Source organism: Nothobranchius furzeri, chromosome 2, assembly GCF_043380555.1.
Source record: "Nothobranchius furzeri strain GRZ-AD chromosome 2, NfurGRZ-RIMD1, whole genome shotgun sequence".
NCBI classification, from domain to species: domain Eukaryota; kingdom Metazoa; phylum Chordata; class Actinopteri; order Cyprinodontiformes; family Nothobranchiidae; genus Nothobranchius; species Nothobranchius furzeri.
This window is the reverse complement of record NC_091742.1, coordinates 28,303,620-28,319,272: the sequence shown is the minus strand read 5'-3', so window position 1 is coordinate 28,319,272 and position 15,653 is coordinate 28,303,620. Positions and strand designations below refer to the sequence as shown.

The 15,653-nt window shown below is 44.0% G+C and overlaps 1 protein-coding gene across 3 annotated transcripts in view; it reads right to left on the bottom strand.

Moving 5' to 3' along the window:
• rev3l (REV3 like, DNA directed polymerase zeta catalytic subunit) overlaps positions 1-15,653 on the bottom strand; it is an 85,403-nt gene that overhangs the window by 57,152 nt on the left and 12,598 nt on the right. For all 3 annotated transcript variants that reach the window (XR_008559782.2, XM_054734054.2, XM_070545516.1), the window contains 6 exons: positions 13,878-14,019; positions 11,309-11,403; positions 8,392-8,496; positions 8,154-8,238; positions 5,446-5,576; positions 1,849-1,977 (listed from right to left, as the gene is read on the bottom strand). Coding sequence is in view for 2 of the 3 variants with exons in the window: in XM_054734054.2 (XP_054590029.2) it covers positions 1,849-1,977; positions 5,446-5,576; positions 8,154-8,238; positions 8,392-8,496; positions 11,309-11,403; positions 13,878-14,019 (687 nt within the window). In the remaining variant the exon portion in view is untranslated. The remainder of the gene's footprint in view (positions 1-1,848; positions 1,978-5,445; positions 5,577-8,153; positions 8,239-8,391; positions 8,497-11,308; positions 11,404-13,877; positions 14,020-15,653) is intronic.

Sequence of the window (15,653 nt, the reverse complement as noted above, 5' to 3'; positions counted from 1 at the left end):
AAGCTGCAAGCAGTGTCGTTCAGTCCTTGCAGCGAAGCTGCTCGCCCTCTGTCCGCACCCCCTTCACTCCATCCCCGTCGCTCTCCCGGCCCATTGCCCTGCAACCAGTGGCGCACGAGCGCCCATGCATGCCAGACACCCCAGCGTGCATTTAACTGCGATCACTGTGAGCTGTCACCTCAATCTGACTCAACCTTTCCTCCTAGCCTGCCAACAGTCCCCACTAAAAATGTTTTACATTAGCAAAATATTCCGGCTTCGAAAGAACCTCTGTAACGTAATTGGAACAAAATGGCCAACTTCCTGTGGGATATGGAGCATGGCTCCAAGAGAGTTTTTTTGTAGGTCCTAAGACAAAACATAAGTATACAAATTTTCACAATCCTCAGTCAAAGCATGACTTGGGCCTGACATTTTTATTGGACCTAGGGGGCGCTAGTGAAGAAACTAAGCCACACCCACCAGATTTTCAGGGTAATATTTATTGAGGTTTGGATTTGTATCAATCACCTGAATTGTTGTACCGATAACATCAGAATTGAGGAAATGAGAGGCAAACGTAATTCCATGGCGTGATGTCAAAATTCGCCATGCCCCCAATGCCTAGCCCTTTTTTTGAAACCTGCCAGTACTGGACACCAAGTGACCCCAACATTGTCACTTGCCATAACCAGCAGTTGCCTGTGCTCAGCTTCTGACCATAATTGGTAAAGGGTCTGTAGTTATATAGCACATTCTAGGGTTCTACAAACCCCTCAAGGTGCTTTGCAACACAGTCATTCACCCATGCACACACACATTCACACACTGGTGGTAATGGGCTACATTGTAGCCACAGCTGCACTGGGGCACAGACAGAAGTAGAGCTGCTAAACACTGGCACCACCAGTCCCTCCGACCACCACCAGCAGATAATATGGGTTAAGTGTCTTTCCCAAGAACACAACAACTGCACCCTTTTGACACTCATTTATAGGCTAAAACCTCATCTATTAGCTACAGGCAACATTTTAAACAGGTCTGAAGTGGTTTTTGTGGAACTGCAGCTCCTGCAGCTGCTGCGCTTAAAGAGCTGAAGAGTTCCAGCTGGTATTTATTACTGTAAATAAGCTGCGTTCCCAGCATCACCAGTTCCATTAAAGCTGTTATAGTGAAAGAACAAGCTAGGTTTTGAAGGTGAACATGGTCACGGAACACTCACCCTTCCCCTAGGGCATCTACCCTGAGATGCCTCAGCTGGAACCGGAAACCTGAACTACCACAGGAAACAAGATAGCACTAGTTGTCATTTTCTACATCCAAACGTCTTTTGTTGTCCGTGACTTCAAATGATGTTTTTCTTTTTGGGACTCCTCTAGTTGTATTGGTAGCATCTGGATGTTTCTCCTTCTGATATTATTGAGCTGCAAAACTCTTGCTTAATGTGCGAGGACCCACAACGAGGACCTGTGGAAGTGCCGAGGTTTGGCGCGACTGACAACTGGATGGTCCAATGGTTTGTTTGCGGTTCGACCCATGTCATTGGCAGAGGTTTTCAGACAAATGCGAGAGAATCACTTCAATCGTATTTTTTATCTCCACAATATATCTATAGCTGTTCTATGTTTGAAAAAAATGTTTTCCAAAATTGCTATTGCAGCTTTAACTACCGTCCTTTAAATCCATGCACAACCTAACTCTAAAGCACTGACAAGAGAAGGCATGCCATACAAGTCATTCAATTCCCAGATCAGACCAATATTGAACAAATGCATAGGTACAGGCAGGCTCGACAACACTAATGTGTAGTGGTATGAAGAAAAAAGGCTCAGGTAAAAACATGGAAAAGCACGAGGGTGGCTCCCCTACCTGTCAAATGAAAAGGATGGGAAATCTGGGAGGGTGGCAGAAACGTCTGACTGCTCTCCAACAGATTCAAGATGGCCTCTTTGTCAACAACAGGCTCTTCTGGAACTCTTCCTCTGATCTTCACAAAGTCTACAAGAAAAATACAATCAGCGTTTCTGGAGGCTCCAAGTCAAACATTCATGTTCAGTTTTGATCCACTAAACTTCTGAGTACGTAGCGTCAACCACTGGATTAGATAAGATGCAGGAGAATCCATGATGTTTAGCATATTTTTCATGTTTGTATTTATGCTAAATCACCCCGAGTCACTAGGTGGCAGCAGCGCTTACGCTAACCAACAGACTGCCTGTTTAACACAGGGGGTGTTTCTCAATGTCAAGGCCAGGCGCGAGAAACACCCAACATGAGGACAAGACAAAGCATGTAAAAAAAACCACACAGGAGCACAGAGGTGAGAGAGGGAATGGCCGAAGTGCCGGCCGTCGGCAGAAAAAGACAACTAAATAAGCAAAGCCTTGAAGCCCCTGGATTACCTTTGAAAATGTTCGCAAAGAAAAGCCCCATAGCGCCTGGTGAAGACACTTTTTGGTCTTGTTAATGGTTTTCCCTTCTCAGTCCAGGATGAAACGAACTGTTAGACTGTCTAAAGCCTGGTTTATTCTGCTCCGTCAGCTCCGCACACAGAGTGTCGGAAAGGTTTTCACACTGAAACTTCTGTTCAGGCAGCGGAGCAGGCGCAGCGCCAGGTGTTCATTTTTGGGAGGACACGGTAATTTTGGACGGGCCTTAATAAGCAGTGACATAAGCGAAGCAGGCAGGTTGCGCTGGAAAATTTTGTTTAAAAAGACGTGATAAATGTGTTCCCCCGTCATTTTTATTTCTAAAATATAAAGTACAAATTCACAATTTAATTTTCATTCATTTTTCATTAATACTTAGTCTACACCCGTTATTGGAGACGGGAACAAGCGCTGTTCAGCCAAAGTTTCATAATCAGAGAACATTTTTCCAGGTGACACGTCCCTCAGAGAGACCGGGTTTCCAGACCGCTTCAGTGGGAGGAAATCTTACCGCATCGCCGTGGTTCTGCGCTGCGCTGCGAACCCCTCTACAGATCTTCAGCCCACTGACCACCGTGTGCGCTGCGAGCCGCGCTGAACACAGTGTCCAGTATAAAGCTCTGATGCTCTGATGGGAATCTTTTCTTGATTGATTTAGTTCCCTTCGCGATGTGCGTAACCATTAAAATGTCAGCTCATCTGTGTGCGCATCAGTGGGCGTCGGGGTAATTCTTACATAACAACCAACATCCTTGAGTTTATCCGCCAAAAAAAAACAGTCAAATGTAAATATCTGTAAGCTGCCATTTAACTGTTGTGCCTTCTTGTGAAGATTGTTGCAAAGAGAAACGACTAAACGTGATTAACCCCAGAGCCACGCGCACTGCGCTGGACTCCGTGACTGTAAATGTATGGCGCGGTATGGGGGCCAAAATAAAGACTACTGCCCAGCAGCAGGAGGCTATATAAATTCTGAAGCAAACTACCGACCTGATTAATGATAAGCTGGCGCCGGTAACTGAGAGGCTGGCACTGCTTACTGAGGAATAGCACCTTTACCGGCGTTACTACTAGATACGCTAGGGACTAGCAGCCCTAGGCTGGCCACTAGCTGACTAGTGACTCTCTGAGACACGCTAATGGCTAGCCTCTCCAATGCTAACACCAGCCCGTCTAGGCTATTGCTAGCCTATCCATGCTAATAGACAGCAAAGGGAGAGCTTTAACCAGTCAATGACCAGCCCAGGGCAGCTAGTCCCTAGCGTATCTAGTAATAACGCCGGTAAAGGTGCCATTCCTCAGTAAGCAGCGCCAGCCTCTCAGTTACCGGTGCCAGCTTATCATTAGTCAGATCAGTAGTTTGCTTCGGAATTTTTATAGCCTCCTGGTGCTGGGCAGTAGTCTTAATTTTGGTCCCCATACTGCGCCATATAAATGAGGGTGAAACAATTTAATTGGATGTTTTCTTACCTTTTCAACATGGTTTCATGTAAACTTTCTCACCCAATCATTAGTTAATCATTAAATCTTGATGATTGCTGTAGTAGCTCAGAATAAGAATAATAGCAATCTATTTCCCTCTGGGATTAATAAAGTATTTTTGAATTGAATTGAATTGAGTAACACCATGGTCAGTAAACCATTTAGCAGTGGTGTTGGCACTGTGAGCAGGTGCCAGGTCGTGCAGAAAAATGAAATCTTCATCTCTATAAAGTTTTTCAGCAGATAGAAACATGAAGTGCTCCAAAATCTCCTCCTACTGGGCTCAACTGGCCTGCCAACTCTCCTGACCTGAACCCCGTAGAGAACCTGTGGGATATTGTGAAGAGGAAGTTGAGAGACGCCAGACCCAACACTCTAGATGAGCTTAAGGCCGCTATCGAAGCGTCCTGGGCCTCCAGAACACCTCAGCAGTGCCACAGGCTGATTGCATTCACACATCGGTTTCATACATCACATCTAGTTCCATCCATCACAGTAAATGTTAGTTAACTTGTCATGTTTTAATTGTTGGTCAAATAAATTCTTACTTTTATAAACCTGACTCTTTTCTGAATCAAACGAAGTGTTTACAATCCCCTAATAAATAAAGAATCCTAGAATCTTCTGATAAACGCAGTAAAGGCCAAGCAGGGCTGATATTCTATATTTAGATAGAGTATCACAGCTTACTGGTCATAAGTAGAGGTAATATATACATTGAGCTCTTAAAGCACTCAGTTTACCAAACCCTACAAATATAATAGTCGTTCACAAATAGCCAATTCAGTTCCGTGTACCTATCTCTTACGTTTGCTTTATCATCCTTTTTTAATACGAATCGTGCAGCTCTCTGTTGGAGTTTCTGTAGTTTTTCAATTGTTCCTAAATTTGCACTTGACCAAACTATAGAATAACCCAAATTTGATAATAGCAACGCTTGTGGAAGATGTTTCAGAGCAGATCGATTCAAAATGGTGCACATCTATTGGTGGAAGCTATTACACCACCCAAGATTCTTTGCAATATTATTTATGTGCTGTTTCCAAGACAGCTGATTGTCTATAGCAATACCCAAAAGTTTAATTTCCTGTACTTGTTTATTGACTCATTTCCTATAGATAATTTTAACCTTAGGTTGTTTCTTCATAAATATTTAGAAGCAATCACCATGGAATTAGTCTTAGCAACATTCACAACCAATTGGTTTAGCTTTACCCAGTCTAACACATTTTTGTAGGTAATAAAATATTCATCTTCCCGCGTACCCCAGTACTCTGTGAGTGCATTACAGGGGGTATACCCCTGGTTGGGAATCACTGGTTTAAAAAATGAGAAGCAACTCTTTACACCAGTTGGGGTTTCACTTGTTGATAAATCGCCCATGCAGTCATTACCCAATAGGAGGCTCCTACCTATTTAGTTAGTTAAAACCAGGTGGTGACATTCTTTGGGCCATGCAATGTAAATAGGGAGTTTTATTTCCTTGTATTAACTCAAAAATCCCGGGTTTGTTTTCTGAAACGATTCTGTTGGATGTGGAGAGCGTTCTTCTCACCTGGCTGAGAGTCCATGTGAACCTCTAAAGCGTTAGCAGGGGTACATGGCGATAGGTCAGGGGTTAGGTGGTCAGGGTGCAGACTGATTTCACCTGAGAATTCCTCGTTGTCCTCAGATGAATCCGGTGTCCTGAACAAAAAGAGACTCTTATCTGGTACTGTCACTCAGAGCCAACAATAAATCACACAAGCTACAGTTTCCTGCTTAAAGGGTGGGTACTGTGGGTCCCAGAGTCCTTCTCCACCCACATTCCAATTTTGAAAAATGCACCACCATTAGGCGTTGCCTGGCGGACCGAGAGGGCGGAGCTGCGCCAGTGACCAAGGGTGTTTCTCAATGTCAAGGCGCCTGGCCTTGCGAGGTGATGTCTTGCGAGGAAAGGCACCTTGCTTACGAGGACGCTGTCCTTCTTTGGTCAAAGAAAACGGTTAAATGGAACAGACTTGCATCACGTGACCGCGGCTTCCACGGTGGTCATGTAACGTCACGTGATACAGGAGACAACATTATATTTTATATATATTAGTTTCAATATAAATATATAACGAGCCTTCTACTTTTTATATTGTGTATATAAATGTTAAATTAAATATATAAGTGAGTTACTACCCGCTAGCCACCGAAGCTGCAACTACTAAGCTACTAACCAGCCATAGATAACTTCTTTGGATCTAAAAAAAAAAAACATTTTAAATTAGTTGACTTACTTTTAAACTAAATTGTCCCCGAAGTAGCTGCCGGCTTCTGATCTGCCGTCCTTTTGAAAACACCTCGGTGTATTCTGGGTAAGTTTTGACCAAGGCTAGGCTACAAGACACCTCCCGTGTATCCTCACTCAGCTAGCTAAACGGCTAACAAACGGAGAACATGAATACTGGAACACGACTTGGCGGCTCCTGATGACGTATCTCCTAGCCAACCGGGGCGGGGCCAAGACATCAAGGCGAGGTTCCTTGGCATTGAGAAACACCCCAAGACAGATTGCTAAAGGGACAACGCTAGCTCTTTGGACTCTGAGCTAGCTGTCCTGTGAGCAGCCTATCACGCAAGCTAACTCTAGGAACTTGTCCTCTGATGCAGTTGTGGCTTTGGGTCTTCCAGAACTCTTCCTGTTTGCTCCAGAGTGCCTTTTGATAGTGAAGGAAACTGTCCTCACTGACACCTTGACTTTCTTTGCCGTTTGTCTGCAGGAAAGATCTACATTTAAGTGTTATGATGGTCTATCTCTCTTCCACTGTTAATTGCCTTTTTCCCGCCATTTTTGTAGCAACACACTATTATCTGCAGTACAATACTGGGTATGGTTCCAGAGGATGTTCCAACACTGCTCTTATGCAGACAGAGGGGGTTGGAAGTAATCCAGAAAAGAACTATGGCGCCCCAAAAGGTATCAAACGGCACCGGAATTTGGTTTCACACACAGGTCAGATTAGCATTTTCGGTGCAGGGGCGATTCTTTTTCTCAGACATTCTCCCAGCGGTCAGACTGGGTCCGAGGCGACACTACGGACTAATTGGCCGGCTGAATTTACGCCTACCGCCTCTGATCTGTGAGAAGAATGAGCAAGTGGGGGGAGGGGGGGGGGGGGGGTTCCTGCAGGTTCAATTCATTTTCATGCTGGATGCTGTTGAGGAAACCTCTGTCTGTAGCACGGAGCTGCCATTGGGAACGGGAGAAGAGAATAGCTCTGAGTGTGTGAGTGTGTGTGTGTGTTATTAGGAACATCTGTTCAACTTCTCCTTAGTGCAATTATCTAATCAACCAATCACATGACCAGGGATGTGTATTTTTGAAATTCTGGCGATACGATACATATCACGATGCAGGGGAGACGATACGATATATCACGATATATTGCGATACATTCAGTCAGACGTTACAAGCAATTTTTTTTTCCTGAATTTATTGTAAGAATGTTCAATAAACAGTCCAAACTGATACGTAACATGATTAACATGAGGTAACTGAACCATGATGGAGGGATTTACAGTTCAATGGTGGAAACAAAACACGTTGCACACTGCTGCCAACTAGTGGGTGGCGACTGAATTGCATAAAACAAAAAGAAAATACACAGAAGTTTGCATGTAAATTCTTTCAAGAATTAGATACACGCCTTTTGAACATCGATGTAATAATCGCAGGAAAAAAAATTGCGATATATTGCCATGTCGATATTTCCGATACACGGCTTTTGAATATCGATATAATATTGCTGGAAAAAATATCACAATATATTGCCATATCGATATTTTCTTACATCCCTACACATGACAGTTGCATCAGTGCATTTAGGGGTGTGGTCCTGGTCAAGACCATCTCCTGAACTCCAGACTGAAGGTCAGAACGGGGAAGAAAGCTGATTGAAGCTGTTCTGAGCGTGGCGTGGTTGTTGGTGCCAGACGGGCCGGTCTGAGTATTTCACAGTCTGCTCAGTTACTGGGATTTTCACCCACAACCATTTCTAGGGTTTACAGAGACTGGTGTGAAAAGGGAAAATTATCCGGTATGCAGCAGTCCTGTGGGTCAAAAGGCCTTGTTGATGCTGGAGGTCAGAGGAGAACGGGCCGACTGATTCAAGCTGACAGAAGAGCAACTTTGACTCGTTACAACCGAGGAACGCAGCAAAGCGTTTGTAAAAGAAAGTCCAGAGCACACCACAGGAAGGGGGGAGTGTTTATCTTCATTAAAGATGAGATACTCACACTTTAAACTCAGACTCCTTCAGCATCTCCTTCAGTCTCCTAATGAAGATGTTCTCGCTCTCCGTGGGGGCAGCAGACACGCGATCTTTAATACATCAGACACACAACTCGTGATTCCTGGTTTTTCACAAATTGGACTATTATTCATATTCACATGTGCTTGCAGGTGAGCACAGGATGTTCCCACATTAAAAGAGTTTGCGGAACACCATGGATGAGAACAATGAAAGGTCCTCACCCTGTGAATGGGGGGGTTCTATCTGGGATGGCTGGTTGTTCTCTCTCCTCCTCTGCTTCTCATCCTCCCAGATGGCCTGGAGTCCAGGGTTCCTGCCAGTCTGACCTAGAGAGACAAAGATCGGAGTTTACACCTGACGCCATACAGGAGCTGGTCCTGCAGCTAACCTGCTCACGCACACACACACACACACTCTACTGTCGTTCTTTTCACACCTCGACGCAGGTGTTTAACAACTGAACAAATAAAGGTAAACTGCAATAAATTACAGCTTGTGATAAAAGGTTCCATATCATGAAAAATCTACTTTTTGGAGCTTTTTACTACGTTTTATTGTCATTAATGACTGCCTTCGTGCATTTTCCTGTCTCAGCTGCAATATGGTTGATGTAAGGATTTTTCCTGCAAATTGATCAAAAACGGGTCCACCGGCCTCGTCAGGCATTACTCCTCCCCCTGAATCTGGTGGTCTGGTGCTGAAACCTGGAAATTCTGTGGATATTCTGACAAATTACTTCTGCATGAGTGACTAAACACTGCCATAAAAACAACCATGTGCCTGTTTCTAGAGATGCACGTACGGGTCAGCACAGGAAAAACGTGTTTTAAGCGACTACTTTTCTGTAACAGACTAGGTAGTCCAGCGGTTGGTGCCAGGCTGGCATGTGGTTTTTTTGCAGGTTGCCCCCCCCCCCCCGGTAGTAACATTTCTTCTTCTTTTTTAGCTGCACTTGCCGGTATGTTTTCAACCCTTGATTGGTAAACTGTTTAAAACATAAGGACTGCTCTGTCTTTTAAATGTCTTTGTTTATTTGGCCAGTGCGAATCCATGTGAGGTCAGCAGGGCAACAACTCAAACGCTGCTTGGAAACGACCTAATTCAATGACCTTTAGAGACACTAAATGTTTATCAGCAAATAAAGAATAAAACTAAAATGTAAATAAATGAAGTCTGCTTCCGTTGGCTACATAAATTACTGCTGACACCTACCATGACCAGAACACGATGAAATAAGCTCTGGATCAAAAGGGAGTTTTCCTCTCCACTGTCGCTGCATGCTTGCTTAGTATGAGGATTGCATCAAGTCACTGACACTAGTCAGTGACTTGATGCAACCTGCTGGGTTCCTTATATAGGTAACATTATTTCTGATTGGCTTAATGAACTGTGAATTGGAATGTTTATTATGTGAAGTGCCTTGAGACGACTCTTGTCGTGATTTGGCGCTTTATAAATAAACTTGAATTGAATCATGTGTGTGAAGCACGTTTCCTTTCATGAAGCACACAGACTCACAGCTGCAGCATCACCTGAACAACAGGGGTGGACTGGCCTATCTGGCATTCTGATCTGTATTAATACGGGTATCATTTCCTACTTTCATCGGTTCAGTCTCAGTGCTGCGGTGTTGTCTGAAGCCCGACTGAAAGCCATCCAGGAGGTTGTTTGTCTCCAAGAAGCTGTTCAGCTGGATCATAACTGCTTTTTCAATAATTTTCCCAGGGAAGGGACTTCCGGTCGGAACACCCACCATCATGGCAGCGCAGTAAAGAGCTCCCGGACGAACCCGAGAAACAACGCCAAGAACCCCGACTCAGGTTGTTTATAAAACTCAGGTTGATTATAAAACTTGAGTGCAACTTTCCAGAGGGAGGGAATACACCACCACTGACTATCCGCCTCAAAGACGAACTACAGTGCATTCGCACACTTACAGGAAGCGGTGAATATTAGCTCAACCTCTGTTGGAACACACCCTGCGGTCCTTTTTTAAATCTCCAAGTTCAAAGCCGTACACCGCAATTCCCCCACCCAGCCCCGCCCCACCCTTGCCTTTGCCATTCCTCATTACGCCCCGCACCTCCTGCACGTTCTCTCGCCGGCGTCCCGTCAGCAAATAATCTCACTTTAACCGGCACGATGAAATAAACATGCAGGAAAACTTTTTAGCCCTTTGGCGCCCCCCTATATGCAAGTCTTTCATTAAACACACAGGCAAGGCTAGCGTCTCAATATTATAATCCAGAGTTTCATCTCTTAATCTTGAAAGATCACGCAGATCAGTTACGTCAAGTGCTAGGCAGCACTGAGTTCGGCTCTGCGTCATATGCAACCTCTTTAATCTTTCTGTTATTTCTTTACCACATTTAGTCATCTTTGACCACAGATCATAAGATCCAAGTCTCCAGTTGTGTTATTTGCAATATAGCAAAAACTCTAGCTAAGCTAGATGTGTTTCGCCTCGATCAAGTGATGCTAGTTCTTCCAAGATGAAAGGAGCTTTTAAGATTTGGGAAGGTTAGGCCTATGGATTGACCGTTATCAGCCACAATGCGTTTTGCCTAGCGCCCCCTAGGATTGGTGGGATGAATTTTTTTCTCTGGGCTTCAGTACATTTTTTTCTATTCGTCTGCAACGTTAGCTGTTAAATAGCAGTTTTAGATTTTGAAACTGTTGTGGAAAAACAACTGTTGGTGTGTTATCGAGAAAAAATGGTGTTGTGGAGAACGGCGTCGTCTTTGGTCTCCTGTAACTCCCCAAAGTGTTTTTACACCTTCCCGGCTCGTTTATTTCTGATCAGACAAAAAATAGGCCGCCAAGTCGCCTTTTATTCCAATCATCACACTTTTTTTTACCCATAATGCATTAGGGGGGAGTCTGGCACCTCCCAGTCCCTGTGACAAACCTGAAAATGTTACCAGACGCACAACAGGAGTCCTGACTGTACCCCGGATGTTAATAAACAAATACCTGCGTGCCGTGTTGGGCGACCCCAGCGTAACGAAGACTGCGGGTCAGCAAGGAGCAGTGCAAGAAACCTCACCTTTGATAGTCACATGACTGCGCTACTTAAAATAGTATTTTTGATCAGAAATCATTCAGGCCTAATGGAAATAATAACTTGAGTGATCTTACTTTCAATATCAAGGCGGTTGAGGATGTCTACGGCCACGGCGTCAACCTCCAGCTCACAGGTGCTCTGCCTTTCGACATCTTCCAGGACTAAGGAGCTGCACAAAGAGCAAACTTTCTGAAAATCACTGGCCATTTTTAGAAGACATACCATGCTGACAAGTCAGTAAAATACTGTCTCCACGGTGCCTTATGAACGCGCCGTGGGGGCACGGTGGTGCGGGAAATGTGCGGCATTCTTGCCACCATGCTCGGTGGTAAAATGACAGCAACAACATGTTAATACATATTACGCCTTGGCGCAACAGCGGGAGGTGTCGTGATCACGTGGGGAGTCGGCGCCGAGCCCCGGCAGGAAAATATACTGAAAATGAAAGTAAAAACGAGCACAAGTTTCATTTTTGAATACAGAATTAGCCGAGATGATAAACTAGAGTGATGTGGAGCTTCTCTCCAATATCTGCGCGGGGACTGTGGAGGACGGGCGGCTTGTCAAAATAACTTCATGAGCGTGGCTTCGATCACAATAAAAAGCAAGTTATGTCCAAGATGAATGGAAGTCCACAGCAGCGCAGGGACCTCCCCCATTACCCCTTTATACCAACACTGCGTAATTTTTTGTAAAAACACGATTGCGCCAGTGTCTGACCACTAATAAATGACCTAAGATTCCCGGATGCCGGCTCGGCGTTGCAGCAACTTGGCAGCATTGTTGAAGGGTTTGTGTTAAGCTGCTTACACATTAGCATCGGCACGGTCGGGTACAGGACCGGAATTGGGTTTCACACATGGGTCAGATATGCGGTTTCAGTTCTGAGGCAACTCTTTTTTCAGACCTCCTCCTCAGCTGAAAATTACACCTACTGCCTCCGATTGGTGAGTAGAATCAGCCAGCCGGGGGTTCCTGTCGTTGAATAAGCTTCTCTGTCTCTAGCTCTGTGGGGATGGGAAATGAGAGAGAGAGCTGTGCATGTGCATGTGTGTGTGTGGCTCTGTCCTTGGCGCATCAGAGCTCTCACTCCAGTGAACCAGCAGACAGCTGCTCGGTGGGAGGAGAAAGCAGTGTGTGTGTCCCAGCAGCGGAGGAGAGTTTTATGAAGAAAACACACACAGCAAATTGGTAAAATTATGTGGTTTTGAGTTTCTAAAAGCAACAAAGCTCATGCCCAACTTTGTTTACCTTATTATGGAGGACACCTCGGTAGTGATGGGTACCGAATTTGGTACTTTTTAAGGTACTGACCGAATTCCACACTACCGACTGAGCACCGATTCACTTCATTTGAAACGGTGCCTCGTTTCGGTACCCGTCCTTCATAACGAGAACTTGCCTAGACAGCTGCGCATGCGCAAGAGCGTTATGTCGGTCACTGCGAACGAGTTGTAAACAGAGCAGCATGGTAGAAAGAACGCACGCTAAAGCTTGGGTCCACTTCACTAAATGTGATGGGTAACTGGTTGATGATGAAACCAGCGACAACGATCTAAGTGAGACATCCTCGTCTTAATCTGCTCCGGTAGGTAAATAGAATGTTTAAGATAACGTTAGCTTGATTTGTTAGCTTCCGTTTCGCTAATGGTGCGTTCGCTTTCTCCTCGGAACTCCGAATTCCCGACTAGAAGAACATGAACGCGCTCTAAAGTTTGGTTTCACTTTACTAAATGCAACGGGTGATTGGGTGAAGATGAAACCAGCGACAACGATCTAAGTGAGACATCCTCGTCTTAATCTGCTCCGGTAGGTCAATAGAATGTTTAAGATAACGTTAGCTTGATTTGTTAGCTTCCGTTTCGCTAATGGTGCGTTCGCTTTCTCCTCGGAACTCCGAATTCCCGACTAGAAGAAAATGAACGCGCTCTAAAGTTTGGCTTCACTTTACTAAATGCGACGGGTGATTGGGTGAAGATGAAACCAGCGACAACGATCTAAGTGTGAGGCATCATCGTTTTAATCTGCTCCAGCAGCTAAATAAACTGTTTAAGATAACGTTAGCTTGATATGTTAGCTTCCATTGCCACCGTTGTTATCAGCTAATGGTGCGTTCACTTTCTCCTCGGAAATTCTAACTTCCCAGTAGGAAAAATCTAATGAAAAAGGAGGCAAAAGGAATGAAGATACGCAGTAAATTTAGTTCACAGTAAAGATGTTTGCTTCAGTTTAATTATCAGCTTATAAAACTACAAGGACGATGTTAAAATACAAACTTGTATGTTATTTATCGTGATATTTATCAAATACGGTTATAAATTGAGAAAAATATGTATTTAATTATAAAAGAGAATTAAAATATTAAACACTCAAAAGTATCGAAAATTGATACCGTTAAGTACCGGTATCGATTCCTAGGTACCGGGAATTAGTACCGAATCGATTCAAATGTCAAAGGTACCCATCCCTACACCTCGGTCTTTCCCACGCGTCTGAAACACCACCCACGGGCTCAGGGATTTTCACATTCCATACAAGTCCTTTGGAACTATATGTGAATACTTCACCGCCCATTCGGGATTAAACTGAACACCCCCCCGACCGAAAAAACGTTAATGTGTAAGCAGCATTAGTGGAACCTACCAGGGTATAGTGTCTTTGTCCCAGCGGACCGTAGCGCCCCCTGGAGTGCTGTCATTTAGCGTGGACATGCAGGGACTCTTCCAGGGGCTAATGCTGGGAAGACTGCTGGTACCAGTTCTATTGGGTTCTGCTGGTGGTTCTCCTGGATTGGACAAACACAAACACACAACTTAGATATGTAAAGAAGCAGATGCAATATAACAATATTTTTAGAAACACTGAAAATTGGGCAGAATAAGACCGAAAATGCAGGCCAGGACCATAAATTTCCATATGCAGACGATATCCTGACTATTGAGACCGACCTTGAGCCATCCCTGCCATGCTTGATAGAAGCTGTTCCGTCCTATTCTGAACCATTAGGCACACTTAACAGGAATTATCCAGAACCCCGTCACTGACACCATTGGGTCCTACTTTCATGGTGGAGAAGTGTAACTGTATAACTTTTCTGGAAATCCAACTTAGTAAAGATATGTCATCTCAATGTTAAATCAGTTTTACTAAACACTTTGTAGCGTCCAGAAATGGTCAGTTTTTCATCTAGTTTGACCTCTTCAGTATCCGGTCATTTAGAGACACAAGCCTGCATCTGGTGCCTTTAATCTGCAAGAAAGACTCTGCAGTGCCTTGGCACGCACAATAACATACCGTCAACAGACTGTTGCTTCACTGAAGTCTCTCTTAAAGCTGTCCGCTTATCTCAGACTGCCGTGCTTCACAGAACAAAAGATGAACTTTTATAATTAAATCATAATGAAATGAACAATATGAGTTAATTAATCATATAATGAATAGACAAGGTGTTAGATTAAATGTTTTGATTAATCTGTGCTTCAGTTAATAAGGTTGATTAATCTGTGCTTCAGTTAATAAGGTTGATTAATCTGTGCTTAAATTAATATGGATGAATTGAATGTGTTCTCGCAATGGCCCATATATTTAATCAGTGTACGTGACTTGACAGCTCACACACTCATACACATGACAAGATGACAATTTTAAAGTAATCTCATGACACATTGCTCTCTTATCCACAAATCAGAGAGTCCTGGATCTCCAAGAAAGGTGTGGTTTCTGAGGTTTGTTGGTAAAACCTCCTCAACATGTCAAATTCTGATTTGTCAGTAAATCATAACATAGGATCAATAAAACCAGAACCCCTTCCCCAGTTGATTCAGTTTGAGCAGAATTCCGTACTGGCCAACCCGGAATACACTCATTGAACCACCGAATCCTTTGACAAGCCGTCAAAGTCTGCCTGCGGCTGACACAGCAAACGGTTCCTTCAGAGTCCATTCTTAGACGCAACCAACCTTCACGCTGTTGTGACCCGGGAGACGACTCTGGACATCTCGGATCCACAAGAGTCTCCAAGATAAGGGTACGTAGACACGACACAACTTCTGATCAAATAAATAAACTTTTGCTATTAAATTTAATTATCTTAAATTACAAATTAATCTTTGGATTAAAAATTGACCAAGCTCGTTGGCATATGAACTTCTATCGAATATATAATATCCTAGATATTTATATATGATAGAAGCTTCATTGTGAACTTGTTTGGATCTTTTCTCAGGATCTAACCAAACTGATAGCAAACAGTGTTGGATCCTAGTATGTAGTTAACCACGCTACACTTGTGTGAACATTGAAGTCACTAGGAAATCTGCAGCAAGCCTCGAAGGTGACAGAGCATCACTGAAGGGGTTGTCGGTGACTGATGGGTTAGAAAAAGGATGAGACTTTTTAAAATGTGTCACATGTGAGGAT